At 35.9% G+C, this 19,595-nt stretch overlaps 1 protein-coding gene across 2 annotated transcripts in view; it reads right to left on the bottom strand.

Annotated features, from left to right (window-relative positions):
* Positions 1-9,249: 9,249 nt before the first annotated feature.
* The window catches only part of ythdc2 (YTH domain containing 2), a 36,179-nt gene continuing 25,833 nt past the window's right edge, over positions 9,250-19,595 (bottom strand). The window contains exons 27-31 of one of the 2 annotated variants that reach the window (XM_088912356.1): positions 17,828-18,005; positions 16,628-16,831; positions 14,004-14,186; positions 13,277-13,366; positions 9,250-10,551 (exon numbers count right to left, since the gene is read on the bottom strand). In XM_088912356.1, coding sequence (XP_088768482.1) covers positions 10,546-10,551; positions 13,277-13,366; positions 14,004-14,186; positions 16,628-16,831; positions 17,828-18,005 — 661 coding nt within the window. In that variant the 3' untranslated portion in view covers positions 9,250-10,545. The remainder of the gene's footprint in view (positions 10,552-13,276; positions 13,367-14,003; positions 14,187-16,627; positions 16,832-17,827; positions 18,006-19,595) is intronic. The other variant, XM_088912355.1, reaches the window with a different exon arrangement.

Raw genomic sequence — 19,595 nt, 5'->3', positions numbered from 1 at the left:
CGCATCTTCAACAGGCATTTACAATGCATGTCCTGGAACGCGGCAAGCATCAAGTCAAAAGAAATGAAAGAAATAGAAACTGATTGCTTAATGCTTCGCCAGCATTCTGTCAGAGAATCTAAAAAAAAAAAGCGATTGTAAAGCTAACACACAGCTCATGAATAACAGAACAGAATGAGAATCCAACTAGTTAACACTTGGTTCTCTATATGACTCTTTATTAATTGTTACTCTCAGTTAAGCTTAGCTAGATGGGGTGGTCAAGATTCACACTAGCTACTATGATTTTAAACTTGTCTTTGAATGTCAAGGCAGAGTGTATTAGAAATGCATGCGATGACCAACTCCTTTATATGAATTGCAACAATTATCTTAATGAGTAAAAAAATGTATATGTAAGAAAAAAATAAATAAATGAGAAATGATTTTTCCAAAGGGTATCCAAACTCTAAGGAAATATATCCTCTTTCTTAAAAACTCAGAACACCACTTTTTTCAGTTAAGTACAAAATCATAAGGTTTCATAAGCATTTAAGAACTGCCTCAAAAACAAATAACATATCAATCAGTTGTTGAAATTGTCAGAATCATTTACTTCATAAATTACACTGCATAAATGTTTAAATTAATGTCAAGGAAATATATTAATTATGTTTAATTAACAGTCGTTTTCCCGGCATTAAATCATTATACTGTACTTTGTCAGAAATCTATACTTCATCTTGCATATTTATTGAATTTTATTGAAATTAAAGTAGCCTTAAAGCATACTTATACTGTCCCTGATTCCATAGGTTTATTAAAGCATAAGGTTGCATGTTGTTTATATGAAAAATAACAGTATTAATGCAAACAAAAACAACTCAGAATTTCCATGCCCCCTGGACACTAGAAAAAAGAAATACATTATTAATACTAATTTGCATGTAATCAAAATGACAAATTAGTATTTAATTGTATATTCAGAAGAGACACCACTCAAGTGCTAATTGAATTAAAATATTTAGCAGCTGTCACTTCAGATCCCCTTTGTAATTGCTTTTGTATGTTGTGCCATTCAAGTGTCCTTACAAGGTGGCAACTTTGCTTATAATCACATCTGAGATACAGCCAGTAAAAAGTGCTGAAGGCCTTCAGTTTAACAATTAGGTTCAAGCAGAGCTGCACCTTAATTTTAAGATTGAACAAATTTGTTAGCACACAACTGAAGACCACAGTTGCTAAATCCATACATTGTATCCAGACAGTACAGTGCCATGAAGCATCGTGTGTGGTTACAATGAATTTAAGGTTTCACCTATCGACGTACTTACTGTGACACCCCATTGAGCATGCCCTAACAAGGTCTTGCTATATAGACAAACCCAGAAAAACAGATGCACACTATTTAGTGTTTTTCTGTGTTCTTTACAGTGCAGTGCAGGGAAAACAAAACATCCAAACACCAAAACAAAAGCATAAACTCAATTTGAAATACTGACTTACTTCTTCAGATCCTCAGCTAATCTGATTACCTGCTTCAAAAACAACTCATCTTCAGTCTCCCTCTGAGATTCTTTTCAAAAGTCTCCTTGAGACTCGGCACAGATCAGCATTCTGTCACGGATGTCGGAAGGGACGAACCGTAGAATGGCAAGAGAGCGAAAAGACCCTATGCGTAGCGGCGAGACGGGGGTTAGCCCGGGCTCAGCTGTTCAGGAAATGCCGTATAGAAATCTATGCCCTCAGGTAGCGGACGTGGGGCGACCTGGTGCTAGGCGGGTTTCAGGACATCCGAACGTCAATGCTGAGCAAAGGCAGAATGAAAGACCCGGAAATATATGGTTCCAGGGAGAGAGAAACACCGGAAGGACAGCAAAGAACCGGAAATGAGAGACAGAACAGAGAAGGAGCGCCCTCTGGCTGCAGAGGGTGTGACATTAACTTAACTAACTAAACAACCCCACTCTTGACCTCAGGCTCTGCTAACTACAGTACATACAGTAGCTCTTGCAACAAGGTGGAACCACTTACCAGTAGGCCTAAGTGAGTAACAGTTGGGCCACAAAATGTGTTACTTTGGAAAGCATGTACCCTCATTGTTTACTGGCCTGTACTGGCTAAATAGTTCTGGATTTTTGGGAAATGTTGTACACGCACGAATCTCCGTCTTGTCTAGATCTACCAATCTTACAAAGAGGCATTGTACCATAGGAGCAATGCTGAAGAATTCAAAATCTCAGCTTTGGACTATGTCTTACTGTATATGTCTAATTTTCATGTAAAAAAGCAGTCTGTATAAATATATTAAACTAAATGGAAACATCTTTTGTTTGTCTTTTCAGCTTCTTGCTATACCGATGAAGAAAAATCAATAACAGCACAAAAGTCTTACTAAAAAATACATATCAAATCTCTTTTGCTGCTAACAAAGCATGTACTATATATACCAAAAGGAAGGGATGCCATTGATTTTTCGAAAAGGAGCATTCTCAGAGGTAAAGCTGCCAAAAGACTGACTACTGGAATAAAGTCAAGCAGTGAAGCCAGCCAGCGTTTCAGAGTAAGTAGGAAATAACCTTCACTGGAGACAGTAAAAGTCATCCCAAGAAATGCATTTTTAGTATTATGCGTAAATGTTCCTATTAAAAAAAGGATTTTAGTATAATTATTCTAACACACATTCATTATTGTGAAAAGGCAAGCAATCCCATGGAGATGAGATAACTTGGGTATATAAACATCATCTCTTAAAGGATGAGATCTGTAAATCTATGATTAATCAATTTTGTCTGCTATGAATATACTGTACAACATATACAGTGCCAAGAAAGAATTTATGAACCCTCCTAGGTTGGTCAGTATATTTTAGACCAAAAACATAATTAGATCTTCATGAAAGTCTGATAAGACATGGAGATAACCTTAATAAATGTATAACACAAAGATACAAAACACAAAGTAAGTTATGCCTGGATTATTTAAATGACAAAATGATCCAGCTGTAAATACGCTTATGTAAATAAGTGTATGAACTGTTAAATTCAGTAACTATTTTTCTTCAACCATGACTTCAACCAGACTTTCTTCTAACTGTTTATCAATTTTTAGAATTTTTGGCACATTATTCTTTATAGAACGGCTTCAGATTGGTGACATTTGAGAGTTTCCTTTAATTAACAACTTCAACAACATTTCAGGGTTATTGCAGAGGAGTTTAGGTCTGGACATTGACTTGGCCAATCCAAAATGCAAATTTTCTTCGTATTGTATATCTGTCTCTGTATTTGGGACTATTGACTTACTACATGATCCACTTTGGGCTCAGCTTCTGCTGACACCTGGATGGTCTAACATTTCCTTCCACAATTTTCTGATACAATGTTGTACTCATGGTTTCATCAATGATGGCAAGCTGTCCAGGTCCAGGAGCAGTAAACCAGCCCCAAACCATGATACTCCCACCACTATGGATGAAGTTCTAGATGAGGTTCCTCTGTTGGAAAACAGTGTTTTCTCCGCACAAAACATTTCTCCTTGTTGCCAAAAAATTAAACCAGAGTACATTCTTCTAGTGATGCTGTTTGGCAAACATGACTTTTCCTGGAACTGTGTACTATCTACACATTCAGGCATAACTGTAGAGAATGACAAAAGTCAGTGCCCTCCAGTATTAACCAGTCTAGAAAAAAAGAGTGAAATCATGATCACACGCAGTGCTGATTTAGCACCCATGTTTGCGCAACCATGGATGCTGTCTTTGAAGAGAATCTCTTCTAACTTTAACGTCTAACTTGAGATATGCATCGAAGAATAAATGGAGAAAAATACCATGTCTTTGTTTAAATGGTATTTATACTACTATATACATTTTTTTAAAATAAGCTTTTACTGTGCTATTATGATTCAATTTAAGTGCACCCGTACTTCTTTTTACAAATGTAAACAATAATGAGTAACATTCACACTGTGGTTTGTTTGTAGTAACAAGTTAGACATCATTAATCATACCAGTTGTGTACTGTACAGTAAATACTTCATTTGCTTTTTGTGTAATTACACACACATTCACAATTTTCATTTTCTTTACACCATAATAAAGACAAAAAGTAAGAGCACACACAATAGCCAACAACGCACGAAGCAAGTCACGGTGAACTGTCACATGTCATGTCACACATCATCTAATGCCACTCCATAGGCTCTGTGCTAGCTCCCATCCATGCTAGTTAGTGGGATGAGTAGCATACACTCAATGTGAAACAAGTCGCATGACGCCTTCCTCTTCAGTCTCTACTCTAGGAGCAGGTTTTGACATTTTTCTTCATATTGCTTCTTCATAGTTTAGATGTTGGCTTTCATTATTTGAAATGTGGATAACAAATGTTTTGTAGTATCAAATTCTCAGAAAAAGGACATTTGTAAAAAATGGTACAGGTGTTAATCTATGCCCAAACAAAAGAAGAAATAAGTGATGTGGGCATGTTCCTCAACATTTTCCATCCCCTGGCACATTACATAAATATAAAAACTTTGCAGCAAACTGCCCCCTTCCCAACACTGACATAAACAGCACTGTCCCAAGTACATTATTAATATTATAAACCAGTCTTATTTCGATGTTTAATCTGAGCTTCCCTTAAAGTCATTTTGTCCTGTCAGGAATGGATGATGGTGAAACACTGAGCTTGTACTCCACTGTTCTCAGGCATTGTTTTTTTTAATGTCCATCCATTTGTTTAGTGTCCAATTAACACATTCCCACATGAACCATCTCAGAGTGTGGCCTCTGTCTCGTGTGGATACCCTTAATAAAGATATCCTCAAATATCTGATTTATTCATTTTTCTCATATAAGACCTTTCCCAAATTCTGCAGCACACCCATTAATGTCTAAAAACACACAGATGTTCGAGGCAAAATGAGATGTTACTGTTGTGCTGGAAATAGAGAGGACTCTGTCTAATCTCTAGCTTACCCACCCTGGTCATGGTAGTCACATGACAGAGGCTCAGTCTTACAATATATTAGCCATAAAGCTTCACCTGTGCTTAAAGCTAGTTAAGATACTCAAGAGCTCTCCAATTCTTAAAATACTGAAGTATTATTGTCTTTGCCTTATTTTCCACTTTTTGAATCAACACGCATTCAACATTAACATGTCAGTGTTCAAATTCATCTGTGCATAGACTCAGCAGATTTCGATAACTGTATCTATAGGATACATTGACATTTGAATTCTAGACCACTGAATTCTAGATTCTAGGTGTTGTGCGTTGAAGTACCCAGAGACACCAGGTGGTCCAGCCATGTTCCCCTCATGTTCCTGAATCAGGTCATGCTGATTAACCTGTGGTATTCTTTTAAAATTAAGCTATTGTACAGTTTAGAAGGCTACAGTAGGGTTCTCTAGTGTAAGATACTGTTAATTCTGAAGAGCAAAAAAACTCTTATACACTGTAATTCACTGCTTTTAAAACACAGTAATGCAGCAAGCTGCTGCAGATTTAGAAATTAGTTCCCCAGACCCCTGATTTAATCATTTAAATTAGACCGAAATGTGTTAGTTGCGTGTGCTAACTAATTAGCAGAGCAAGATAAAAAATGTTTTAATTTTATGAAGAACTTTAACTTCATTGTGTATCCTCGGTTTAACAGACTAGGGATTTAATGAACAAAATACGTTGAAATGCACTAATAATAAAACAAAGTAAAAATAAATACTATATACTGTAGGTCTGAAATTCAGGAATATCAATAGTGCCCTATAGGGGTAAGTCAATTGCTTACGACAGGTGTTGTATTTCATATGCTTAAGCAAATTTTATACAGTACATTTATGATGACTGAAATAAAAGCTTGTATATTCATGATAAAAACAGGAATAATTGTCATTTAGCATGTGAAGATTGTAATTGTTAAAAAACTCCAAAAATCCAATCCGAATATATATATATAGTGTGTATATTTTTCTCATGTATTAGTATTTTTTCTCATGTTCTGGCTGAGTAAACATCATTCGTGATTTAAGGGACACGCAGCAATAATGGACACCCCTTTTCACCATCACTTTTTTAAACTAATTTCGGGTTTACTTTCTCATATTGCATCTTAACATCATGTTCCGCAACTAATCAAAAAATGTAAATGAGAAAAATAAGTATTCACTATTCAGAGCTGATACCATTATAGTCACTGGTACTATTTATCTAAAAAGACATCTAGTAATATAATGATCCATTTTAATGTAGAAAAAAAAACTAAAGTAGCACATGTATAATTTATGTATAAAAAAGCCTGTCGAATTCAGGACATTTTCTGTGACATATAGTATATCATTAAAAATGTTTTCAAGCTTGTTTCTTGGTGCTGTTTCCAAACTAGGATGGAAGCAAAGCTCATTTGTCCTCGTCCTTTTAAAATGCCACTTCTTTGTAAGAAAGCCTCTGGATTGATGAGAGTCTTCGATCACACCCCCAAAGCAATTCAAATAAATAGTTAATGCTGATTTAAGAAGGACTGCCATGGCAAAGGAAACTGCTTGCTTATTCAACACCTTGCTCAACCAGGAAACAGAATAGAATAAGAAGAAAACAGCTAGTGTAAAAAATAAATGACTGGTGTTTTAAAGCTCTGCTCGCTTAACAATCTCAGAGTTCGTGAGTTTTCACGGAAAAGGGTTAACACCAACCCTCTTCTATGTGAAAACAGAAACTGAAGGTCTAGTTTGTGAAGAAGAACTCCCCAAGGCCAAAGAAAAAAATACCTGTGCAGACATTCCTATGTTCCACGTAATAACGCGATTCACCCAGCTGTTAATACATATTTCCTGCAACTGGAAAATAAGATTCCGAAGATTATTTTATGCATCCACCCATTTTTTTAACACTTCATCCATAACAGGGTTGCAGGGGAGCCAGCGCCTATCCCAGCGTGCAATGTGCACTAAATAGGGTATACCCTGGATGAGGTGTCAGTTTATCACAGGGCACACACTCACACCAGGTTTAATTTTCCCACAAAACAATTAACCTACCAGCGAAACTGGAGCACCCCAAGGAAACAGTATGCAAAAACAGGAAGAACATACAAACTCCACCACAGGTCCAGAATTGTACCTAGGGCCCCAGTGCTGTACGGCAGCACTGCTAACCACTGTGCCACCGTGCCTCCCACAGTGATTCTTAATGAAGGAAATTTATTCCATTTAATAGTGTACTATATTATTTAGTGGAAGGCAAATCTACAACTTTGCTGCCTCCCACCAAACTAAAAAAAATACCTCAAGTAATGCCAAGTTAATAATATCTCAAGTTGCACCACATCAAGGTAATAAATGTAAGCACCAAGTGCCTTTTGTGAAAAAACACACCATGAATCACATGGGAATTAAGATTTATAATATCGCCCTGAGTGGTCTAGCAGTGTGACTCATTCTTGATGTCATGGACAGTACTTATCCTCTGTGCTGAGAAAAGCTTGAACTACTGCCACAGCACAAAGTGGTCTAAATTAATGTAAGGGTACCCTGGCACTTCTCTAAAAACAGGCAGTTGGCCCTATTTCAGAGAATAATAAAAATTACAATTGGAAACTATACTTAAGTTAAGACCCATTGATGTTACTGGCTGTATTTTGAGCCAACAAAGCAGTCCATTACGTCTTTCTTGTATCCTTCTCTCACAGCTGTCAATATTGTGACAAACCAGCGTCAGTGAAGGCAGGAAATGAGTCAGAGTGGTCTATGGATTTTGATGTTCTAAAAACTGTTCTGCAAAAAATTAGTATTTTATGACACAGAAGTTAGGGTAGTTTGTTCTCTTTGCTTTCTTGCACCACTGAAGTTCTTCCATTGATAAAGTCTTTCCTTTATGTACTGTAATTGTTGCACTGTCTTCTTGACTCTCCTCTCTACCACTGAGTCTACTGATTGTCTTCCCAGCTTCCCTTTGCTCTTTTGTCTTTGAGCTGGAATGAACCTGAGTACAGGAATTCATACATTGGGGTTCATTTCAAAGATTGTTTCATGGGAATACCATAGTTAATTTGGTCCAGGTGGGCTGAGAGACTCTGCAACACATCTTGGTAGCATCGAGCTCTTTCTGTGCCGCACCATTACAATAATTGCCCTCTGACATCAGTATTCAGTCCTGGATAGCAATATATTTATCAAGAATACTTGATGTCCTTCAAGGATTCACCTTATCCCCATACTTGAGTACATATACAAAAAAAGAAGGAAAGGAAAAACAAGTTCACACTTGTTACAGTTTTGTCAAGACAAGTGTTTGTAGTCAGCAAATACTGGTTACTGACTATTCATTATTCATCTATCCTGAGGAAATCATGACACATTTTTGAAGAGTTTCGACTTCAAGAAAAAAAAAACGAAATAAAAAATAAATTTACATTACAATGGAGATTCAGTTTTCCCAATTAATCATTCTCTCAGAAATGTTATTATGCATTCTCATATTTTTACAGTACGTACTGCATCAAAGGCATTCCCATTTCACTCATGTTCGAAATGCAATTTAGCTTCAAAGAAAAGCAGGAGTATCCAAAAAAGCCAATTCTCTTTTCTTCTGAAAAGAGACTTACACAGCATGTCATAATGACGATCTTGAGACACAGAAAAAAGAATGTATTAAGTCCTCATTAAAAAGACTCAAACTCAAACATTGAACTGAACTCCTTCAGCATTTACTAAACCTAAAATCATTATTGTAGAACACAGAACATTCAGGCCTTATATTATATATGACCATATGGCTTTATCCTTTGGGTTCCACTTTATGACCGAGCCATTAAAGTACCTCTACAATATTTACTACATACTAAACCCTTTGTTAAATATCTAATTATTGATCACTTACATAAATTACATGAATGATGTCAAGCTGTTTTTACTTATATTGAAAATACATAAGAATATAGCTGTACAAAATATAAATCCTTTTTATGTATCAGATTTGGTTGTGTTAAGAGTCTTTTGGTTTGTACACCTATTCATTTATAAAATTAAATAGAACCAAGAACTGAAAATGTACTCTGATGAAGTTTGTGTCAATTACTTATCAGTGCACCTTGCCTTCCTGTTCAACAATCTTTTGCATTCATGCACTGAAATCTTCTATAGTCTTAGGACCAACATGACATTAGCAGCACATTAACATTATTTTTATCTTAAACTTCTTATTTGGAGTTATGTCATACCAAATCGCAATTGAACTATATCGCTACACCAAGAAACACAAGAATAAACATGTATACATCCAAATATTTATTTAATTACAACACTAAGAACATAGTAAATAATGTAACCATAAACATAATGTAAATGTAATGTAAACATAAAATTATCAGGCCATCAACATATTTGCACCACGGAATACTTTTAAAGTTGCGATTGTATTAAACAGTTTTTCTGCAGTAACTGCAAATATACATATAGTGCAATGGAAGAGTTATTATAAAACAGCTGGAACTCACAAAATTTAACGTCCCAGTTTACCTTTGTAAAACAGAATTAAACACAAAATGAAAACAAAAATTTCACTAAGCAACAAAATTCCTACAGACTGTAGCACACTTGCCACCCCTTCCATTGGAGCAAGATGATGTGGACTAGGAGAACAGACCCACAACAGACTGGGATGCTCAGCTCTGAATGGACTTTATAGTACTGTACTTACAGTATTTCTGACAAAGATACTGTAAGCCACTTTCAGTTTACATGAAAAAATGAAAGTGAAGACTCAATTGACTTCTATCTAGCATGTATAAATGACAGTTACGCAATAATTTGGTCCTAATCAGGCTGATGCAGTAATTCGGTCCACCACTATGAGTTCTCACTGAAGATGTCATTATTAAATGTTTTATTAAAGGTTTGTGTCCTTAACAAGGGAAGCCTTTGATGGCTTCAGATAGAAACACTTGTTCACATGGTCCTTCCCAAGTGCACTTCATATCAGGGTAACAGTTTCAAGGATCCAACCTAGGTCATTTTTTTCGCACTCTTCTTTCAGTGTTATATAACATTAATTAAAATTGTGCAAATTATAAACAAGACTTAACATCAAAACTTTCCACAATGTATTGTGTGGCATTTAATTTAAAGACCATGAAATTCTTAAACATGAACATAATTGTACCTAAAAGGCAAATGTACCTGAACACAAGTTACATAAATGAAAAACATTAACCTGAACAGTTTGACATTTCAGAAAAAAATGGAATATGTAATCAGCACTAATGGGTCAGCTTTGCTTCCATTTGGAGGATGTTGCTTTAATCTTTAGGGAAGTGATTCAGTGCAATGAAACACACATTAAACTAAGTACTATTTCCTTTAATACTACTTAACTACTGTATCTTAGTGTTAAAATATCAGAGGAATCTTTACAAATATTCTTACTGTATATTTTGAATGCATAGAAAACAGCAAAAAATACAAGTAACAATCTTCATTCAAACACAGCTCTTAGTTGGCATAGATTGCTACATAGTCCAGCATTTAGGAAGTAACATCTTCATAGACATAGTCGGAAATAAGGTCAGTCATTAAGGCTAGAAAGGGAAAAAAAGTACAGTTATATACTTTTAAAGGGCAGTCACTTTTCCAAGGAACTACAAAATATTTTTTTAAATCCACTCAGGCCTAACATTAAATTGTTTTTAATAAGCACATCTTGATTGATTAACAACAAAAAATAACAACACATAATAAACAAGGAAATTGTGGCACTTTCAAAGTTAATGTATATACAATGCAGAGGTAAAAGGTTGTGAACCCCTAAATTTACTGTAATATGAGAATTTTAATTTCTTAAGATAACCTTAACTGAACATATTATTTTGAGATGCAATGGCATATGACAAAGAAAAAAAGAAAAATTCAGATTCAGTGTGAAATAAAAGGTGAACCCCTTGTTAACTTAGCTTATTTATTATTTGGATCATTTTGCTAATTATATCATTCAGATCTATCTTATGGCTTTTATTTATATATTTAATCAGGTTATCTTTTATTAAGACTTTCATAAAGCTCTAATTACATTTTTAATTGAAACTATAAGATGATATATGAAGTTCACCAACTTTTTTCTCAGCACTACAGCCACAAATAAACAAAAGCAAATGATAAATATCCAATTTTGTCTATGTAACAATGAAATAAAACAGTGGTTCTAAAACCTGGTCCTGGAGTACCCCTGTGTGCTGTTTTTTTTTCCAGATGGGCCCTTAAAACAACAGTGATAATCGGTGCCTGTAACTGATCTGCTTCCTGGTTAACTTTTTTCAGTCCTTAGTTTCAAAAATAGTTATATCATCAAGTTATAACATCAGTACACAGAAAGGCATGCAGTCTCTACTAAATTTGCTTATAAAGAATTTGTTCCCTTATTTCTGACTTAACAGCTCTTAAAGGTTAACTGTAACACTATTTTTATATTTCAGGGTTGGAAAGAATCAGCACTGATGAGTGCATTTCAAACAACAATGAAAGTCAAATGAACACGGTAACTAGCAAAACCTCCACGTGTTGTAGCCTTAATATATTGTAAACAAGCAGGCTTGCCAACACATCTCGTTTAATCCGATAGAAATATTGCTTTCCATTTCGAGATGGTTTTGCCAACAAATGTAATGCTGCTTGCAGATCATGTTGGAAAACTCCTGCAATGAAATGTCTGCTGCACAACCGGTACTTATTCGCCCGTACATTGTACTACTTTAGCCATTATGGGGACTTGTGAGCAGGAAGGGCCGCATTATGTCACAATTCGTGGGAACCTGAATCCGAGTTTGTGACAACATGGCGACACAGTACTTTCACAAAGTTCACGATTTTGTGCTTAATTTGAAATTTGTATAATTTTTCTAGAACATCAATTAATTTATTGTTACCGATATTTAAATAACAAGTCTGAGAAATTGGGACTGCAGATACCCTTTAATTGATAATATATTGACGAACTGACACAGGTGGGAGTAAAACTGTATCAGACAACTTCCTGAGCCTTTAAGTTTTTTAGTTTTTTCCTTCTATAGTACTTGAGTAAATCTGCTTATGTTTCAGCTCACACACCTGAATGGGGACAGTCTTGAAACTTACCAATTAGCACAAAGCTCATACCAATTACAAAACTCATTCAGTTCCATTACAGTGTACAGCAAATTTTAAAAATGCCCCAAATAGAAAATTAAAATAAATTAGCCTGTGATTAAGAACTTGGCTGGAGAAAATCCAGCAGACACAGGGGATACCCAGGACCACAGCTGAGAACCACTGCATTAGAGAATTTCTTTTAAACCAAGGCTGGAGTGCAGAAAAAAACTCAAAACAAGCAAGTAGATCAATTACTGGCAGTAATTAGCACTGGAGATTAAGGGCCCAGCTGGTACAAAACTCAGCAGGGGTACTCCAGGATTAAAAACCACTGAAGTAAAAGACAAGAAGGAAATAAGTGTTTTGAAGTTTTCTTTATATGAGCTCAGAAATCACTGTCAAGGGCAATTTTTAAATGTAAATAGTTTCCTATGTTTTTTACAGCATGATTGGTAAGGCCCAATGGGAAAGTGTCCCCGTCACTGTACTGGGGCAGTAGGACCCACATGGACTGCAGGGTGAGCGCCCCCTGCTGGCCCCACTAACACCTCTTCCAGCAGCAACCTTAGTTTTTCCCAGGAGGTCTCCCACCCAGGTACTGACCAGGCTCACACCCGCTAAGCTTCAGTGGGTTGCCAGTTGTGAGTTGCAGGGTGATATGGCTGCTGGCTATAAATGTATACAATATATAATATATCATGTAAACAAAGTTGTACTGCTATATTGAAGGCTAAGTCAAACAACAGTATCCACTGCTTCTTTATATATCAAATAATTATATGGTGGCCAGACAGCCAAAGAGAAGGGTTTCTTCTTCTCTGCAACACAGCCGTTCTTTGAATAGTTGAGAGCACACATACACTAACACTCTGCTACATCCTCACAAACCTCAGCTGCTGTTTTAAATTTAGGAAGAGAAAAAAGCAGCACAACGAGCATATATCAGGGAATGGAATATCTTATTTGTTATTAGAAACTGTGGTTACTAACAGATACCAAATTAAGAAGGTCAATATCCTTCAACGGCCCCCCTTTCCAGCAGCTGTAATAACACAGCAAGGTGATTTCATGCGGCAAAGGTCTACTACAGCTGCTAGGCTCTTTCCACTGAGATTTGCAAGGACACCCTTCTATTTATAAAGTGACTTTAGCATCCTTGCTGTGTGAAAAATAAGCACGTACCACTCCAGATGCACCATGCGACTGCTTCACTGTCCCAGAAGTCCGATCCCACAGCTGTATCAGCTGACCACCAACTTGAGGCTCAATCTCCTGCTCAGCAAAGAGGCAGAGGTATTATTAAAAAACACAAAGAAGGACTGTGTACATACTCTTTCACCACCTTCTAATTGTAACTTGACAATGAATATTCACTATTATGACATCATGTCATATTTTTGACCTTTTGAACTCTTTTGAAAGCTATGGATTGTAGTACTGAGACGAGTTGAGCAGTATTTGGTCTTTTCAGTTTATTTTCATTAACTTTTGAAATTTTGTATGCATCATAAACATTACTACTATTACAATTTGATCATTAGCACATTTAGTGCAAGCCTTTGGCAGTCAGGCAGTCATCAATTGCAAAGGATTTGCAAACATGCCAAATTTTATTTAAGATTATGTTAAAAGCGCTATATAAGTGTAAGTAATTATTAATTATTAATTAATGTGTCCAATTACTTTTGGTCCCCAAAAATGGGAGGACTATGTATAAAAAGGCTGTGATTCCTATATGGTTCACCCAATACCCTCAAATTAAAGCTGACATTCTGCACTCTAAGCTCATTCATAGTCATTGTTTCATTTCAAATCCAGTGTGCTGGAGTACAAAGCCAAAACAGCAAACATTGTGTCATTGTGCAAATACTTACGGACCGCACTGTAGCTGTATTTTAAAGGCACTCACCTGTCCATCTCTGCTTATTTGTACTTTCTTATTTTCATTCCAGGGGTTGAGTAATTGCTGTGCATACTGAAAAGGAAGGCTCTCTTTCCTGACCCATTCAACCTTGAAAATCCCCCCAAGACTTGTCGAGCCCCACTCCTGACTTCTTTCATGCCCTATTTCCGTGGCCATTCTAGCGTAACCCTGAAACACAAGAAACCATTCATCTTTTAGTACTACATCAATGACACTGAACACAATACAAATTCAATATCCCAGTCCATTCATCTGAGCATCTTCTTCAGCTGTTAGTCTTTCACATGCATAAAAATACTCTGAAGCCCTTCAGGCATACCAATTTCTACACATACCATTGCACATACTTACTAATGAGGAAATCGGAAGGCATTAAAGTGGTCCACAAATATGTTTGTGAAAGACACAGATTTGGCAAAATCTTAGGTCATCCTTTAGATTAAGCTGCATAAAAAAGATTAATGGAAATTATGTATCAACTTACAATCACTACAGTAGTGATAATGCTAGGTTAGGCCTAGCTTTTTGGATACGGTTCTGATCAGTGTTAATGTATAAACTGAGGTCCCATAGGATGTTAATAAAGCAGGTGTAGATACAGAGAAAAAATTAGGCTGAGGTAATATTAACTCATCAATGCATTGTTTATCATGAGTCTGTAAACATTTAATAATGTGTAAAACATCAGACTAATAAGGGTAGCTTAAGATGAATGAAACATTAGAGTAGCAAAGAGGCAATACTATAGTACAAACAGGGCTTTTATAGCTGGAAATGAAGAGCAAATTGAGTGATTAAAAAATAAATTGTAAAATTATGTTTTTACTTTTTTCTCAAGTTGTACTTCTGGATTTGTTATAACTCTGTGATTAAAGTGAAAAAGGCCAAAACATTTTCCCATATAGTGACTCCAAGATGATGCATAGGGGACGGTGTGTGTTGATTTTTTAATAAAATCTTTTAAATCCCTCTTACAACTTAAGAAGAGCAAATAGCTGATTCATACTGATTCACTTTTAGGAGGTGGAGAAAGTCTCCTTGTGTTACTTTCATGCATACAAGAAAGTACCGTATGTATTTCATTCAGTCATAGTATCTAGTAGAACAGTCAGTTCAAGTACAGTAGCAGCACCCAAACAGTAGCACTGATTCCACTGCAAAAGGAAAAAAGCAGCAACTTATACTCAACTTATTCGGGAGAGGAATATTTTTTAATCATTGTTTTGCCCAAGCTGTAATAACAAGCAGAAAACTATTTGGCATGAGCCTTGCTCTTTTGCCATTTAACAAAATAAAAGTAAAGTGAGTTTGAAACACACAGCACCTTCTGATAGTGCGAGACTGTAACTAGCTTACTTAGGTCCTGTGTTAATACAAAACCTAAGTTGTTATGGAGGAATAAAGTGCCATTGGGCTTTAAATGTGGAGTGCAGGAGCTTGCTACTACTTTATATATTGCATGGAGCAGGAGGCAGCAAACCCTGATATACTGTAGATAAACAATCTAGACAATCAGCAGTGGCTGGAGGACAGAATATTTGGACTGAATTATTTCCTTTGTCTTAATCTAAAGCACTGCCAAATGTTACTATTTTTCAATAATCTGTTCACTTGTCAAGTTAAATCCAAGCAAAGTTGTAAAGGGTGGAGGAAACATCAGAAATATATTTATCATATATTTCTCATTTACGATTTGACAATGAAACAGGGCAGAGTAGGATCCTTTCTTACAGCAAATAAACAAAAAACAATATCCCTTGCTTGAGTTATTTTAATTTGGAAAATAATTTCCCATTTTATGCAAGAGATTTCCTGTGATTCACTCTGATCAATCTGACAAATCTTGTATCTGAGACATCATATTGGAGATTAGAATCATTCCAACAGAGTTCACACTGATGACTAAGTGTAAAGACAGTTAGAAACTAAGTGGAACTGTTGTTAAAATTATTAAAATATGCACTACACTGATAACTTCATTAATGTATACACTAAAAGTCAATCCCTGTAGTCTGAAGACTGATTCTGATTCTAGTCTATTCTGTCTGCCTGCTGTGGTGGAGAGTTCACATACAGTGTACAATACACAAAGTGCCACCAGCTGGGAAAATTTAGCTCATCTTAAACTGGTAATCCCTGCAAGACCATGGTATTATCTATCCTGTGTGATTTCTGTGCGCGGAAAAAAGAAAATTGCTGCTCTGTGTGATTCAAGTTGAATAGCAATTGGCTGTTCTGGGCAAATATTTTTGAATGGTGAAAAAAGCTTTAGATTCACATTAAATTTCCCTTCTATTCATACCTGTGTAGAATCAACAGGATAATATAAATTACACAACTGAAAACTACATTGAGGTGCGTTTAAAACGAATATGTGGGTGAAGACTTCTTTCAAGATTCCTTAGAACAATTAGCTAATGAAAAAAGAATCAAATGTGCAATATGGCCTAAGTATAAGTAGTCTACAGTCTACATTTAAATTAGCAATGAAAATAATTTTTTTAAAATCCATTGGCTTCATCCCATTTATATTATTTATACACTGTTTCAAGCATTAAAATGAAGAATGTAATTAATTCTCTCAGAAAAAAGTTCTTTAAAATACCCACCTGAAAGTGTCCAGATCCTTGCACAGAAAACACTAGGAAAACATTACTGCTTTCCAGGAATGCACGGTTCAGTTTCAACTCATTACTTGGTGTAGTGGACCAAATTCCTTTTTGCTGGGAGATCTCAATGTTGCGGAGATTGCTGCTTTTCATGATAAAGTAGCGCACCAATGTATTTGGCCTTGGTGAGGCTGATTTGGAACACTAGAAAATAAAGGTTGATGCAGATTTTACTGATATTCAACAGTCAGTACCTACTGTATTTACCAGAAATGTTAAGATTCAGTTCATAGTATTAGTTGAAACCTAGCAATATAGTTGTACAGAACAGTACTAAAAAGCAAGGAATGAGTATTCAAAAATTATTCACTCAAAAGTAAAAAGTATTCAAAAGTATCAAAAGTATTTCAAAAATAAAAAAAATGTGAAATTTCACATATCTGGATATGTGGATTAGAGAAAATATAACCCATTTAAAACTGATACAACATTTGTGTGACAAAGTAGCTTATCTGATACCAATGGATAAATCTCCAACCCCTAACAGTGCATGCCATGTGATGCATTCAATCTGAATATAAATACTATTAATACATTAACCTTCTTAAGTTTGTGAGATAGCAGCATATACAAAGTAAACTATAGGTTCCCTACCCAAGGAATATTATTATTGCAGTATTTATAGACACCACGTTTTGTCCAAGAAATCAGGCTGGACATAGTACGCTGTATGTAAACGTACTGCAGGAACAGTTTGTTCGTGTTTTCTGTAACATTTTCCATAATTCTCAAAAACAAGTGTGACTTGTAAAGTAAAGCACCACATCACCACTCCATCAAATGACGGAGGGCAGTTCTGAGACACCTGAATAAAACTTTCTGCACTGCAGTAGATCCCAAAACATTTGACAATTTTCCTGAAAAGGGCACTTGTGTCAAAATTGGTAGGAACTGCATTTATCTTAGTGTTTAATGACTGACTCAAGAATGCCAACTACTGTACACTGAGCCTCTCTCTTCAAACCATGTAAAGAAAGAACCAGGTGGCTGAACGCCCTCCGGCCTCACAGAAAATGGTGTGTATTTGGAGATAAAAACCGTCAAGAGGCATTCCAAAAACTGCTTCAAAGACAGTTGCACAACCTTGAGCAAAGGCAGCAGGAAAAAACAGAAGGACCATAATGCTGAAAGGTTCTTTACCTTCCCTGAGGAGGGGGGTGAAGGGCTGGCACAGGGACTGGGATAGCTGTTGCTGTCTGTTGATTTCACAGATGACTGATCTGACCTGTCATCAGCGTTGCGTTTCACATGTGGAGCCCTCTTCTCCTTGTATCCCTTTGGCTGGTAAAGTGCCGGAGATGGAGACATCCCCTGAGCCCTACAGTGAAGACAGATTTCAGATAAAATGTGGGAACAACTTCACCAATGTAGTGAATGAAGCCTTCTGCCACTCCTATAGATTCTAACACAGGGCTCTGCCTGTGGAATCTTACAATGTTCTCAATGTGAAGAACGCAAGTGAATAATCAAGCAACAAGCTCTGTAACACGTACAGTACGTGTGCTTTCACTGCAAAGGCACAATCTCCTTATGTGGATACTTTAACAAATACATCTGAATTTTGTGTATTTAATACATGCAAGTTTCATAAAATTATATTTTCAATTAAAAAAAATAAGCATGATTTATGATAACACATATAAACTACAGTATATAAACTAATGACCCATTTATCTCATCTTGAATTATTCTAAGATTGTTATGCCATGGCCCCAGTATCTTATGTTAATGTTCAATGTTATAAGAGGTATCCAATGTCATCTTAAGAAAAATCATTTTAATATTGTCCTGAGCCTTTACTGGTAGTTCCACAGATACTGTACATTAATGAAACAATTGCAACAAAAGGTAGAAAGCATCTTAGTCCTTCTACATGTTGTGGCTCACACTCCCTTAATATTAATCAAAATACAGTTGTGATTACTCTTTTGTATTACATAAATACATTTGATTGTAGGTGCAAAATTAAACAACATACGTATGGTGCAGGACACAGTATTATCAATTCTATTACACCTGTATTAGCACGAGAATTAATATTAACAAGTTTTACTAGTTTTATGCAATAAGGATGACTTATTTTGCGGCAGTTAATTTACTGATCAAATACCACTACTGCCCTTATGAATTTCTAATCAGCCATGAAAAAAGGTTAAAATAGTACCTAACGGTTTTTTATCATCCTTAATAATGTTGATGTTACATGGTAACTTCCATCATTAGAAAATGTTTTCAAAGGTATTGAGAACTAGAATACTTTCTCACATTGCTGTACTTTATTGATTATATTGTTCCTTTATTGTGTGATATTAAATGGAAAAACATTTTTCAAAGTGAAAAGGCCAGTTTTTTTTTTGGGGGGGGGGGTTCTGAATATAATAATGTTTAGAGCTCTCAGGGGAACAGTTCTAGGTTGTTTTCTTTTTCATATGTTAAAAACAGAAGGTGTTGCTAGAAAAGTGCTAGAAGGCAGATCTGCGGGACAGAACTAATAGACTGGCAGCTGGTTCATCAGAGCTTGTGCACAAGGTTACATCTGCCAATGCCACAGATCACTAGAAGTAAGCACTAGAAGTACTTGGACTGAGGCCAGGTTTCCCACAAGGTGCCCCATAAAGCAAGAGAACAAAAAACTAGTATATGCAAAATTACCAGTTTTCCCTTTTGTGTCTTTTGGCATATTGACTTTTCCCATTTATTCGCTTAGACTGGAAAACTAGTTGTTTTTTTGTCTCATTCCTTAAGCCCCTGAAATACATTTAAAGATTAGTAGTTCCGTCTAATTTGCTCATTTAAGACAAAGTAATAAATCCCTGAAAGAGTAAAACGTTACTGATTCGCCGATAAAGTGGCACTGAAAAAGAGCCAATTAATGCAGTTACTTGACTTAAGTGTGAGTGGAAAAAGT

This window comes from Atractosteus spatula, chromosome 3, assembly GCF_055471065.1.
Source record: "Atractosteus spatula isolate fAtrSpa1 chromosome 3, fAtrSpa1.hap1, whole genome shotgun sequence".
Lineage (NCBI taxonomy): Eukaryota > Metazoa > Chordata > Actinopteri > Semionotiformes > Lepisosteidae > Atractosteus > Atractosteus spatula.
This window is presented reverse-complemented; position numbering and strand designations above follow the sequence as displayed.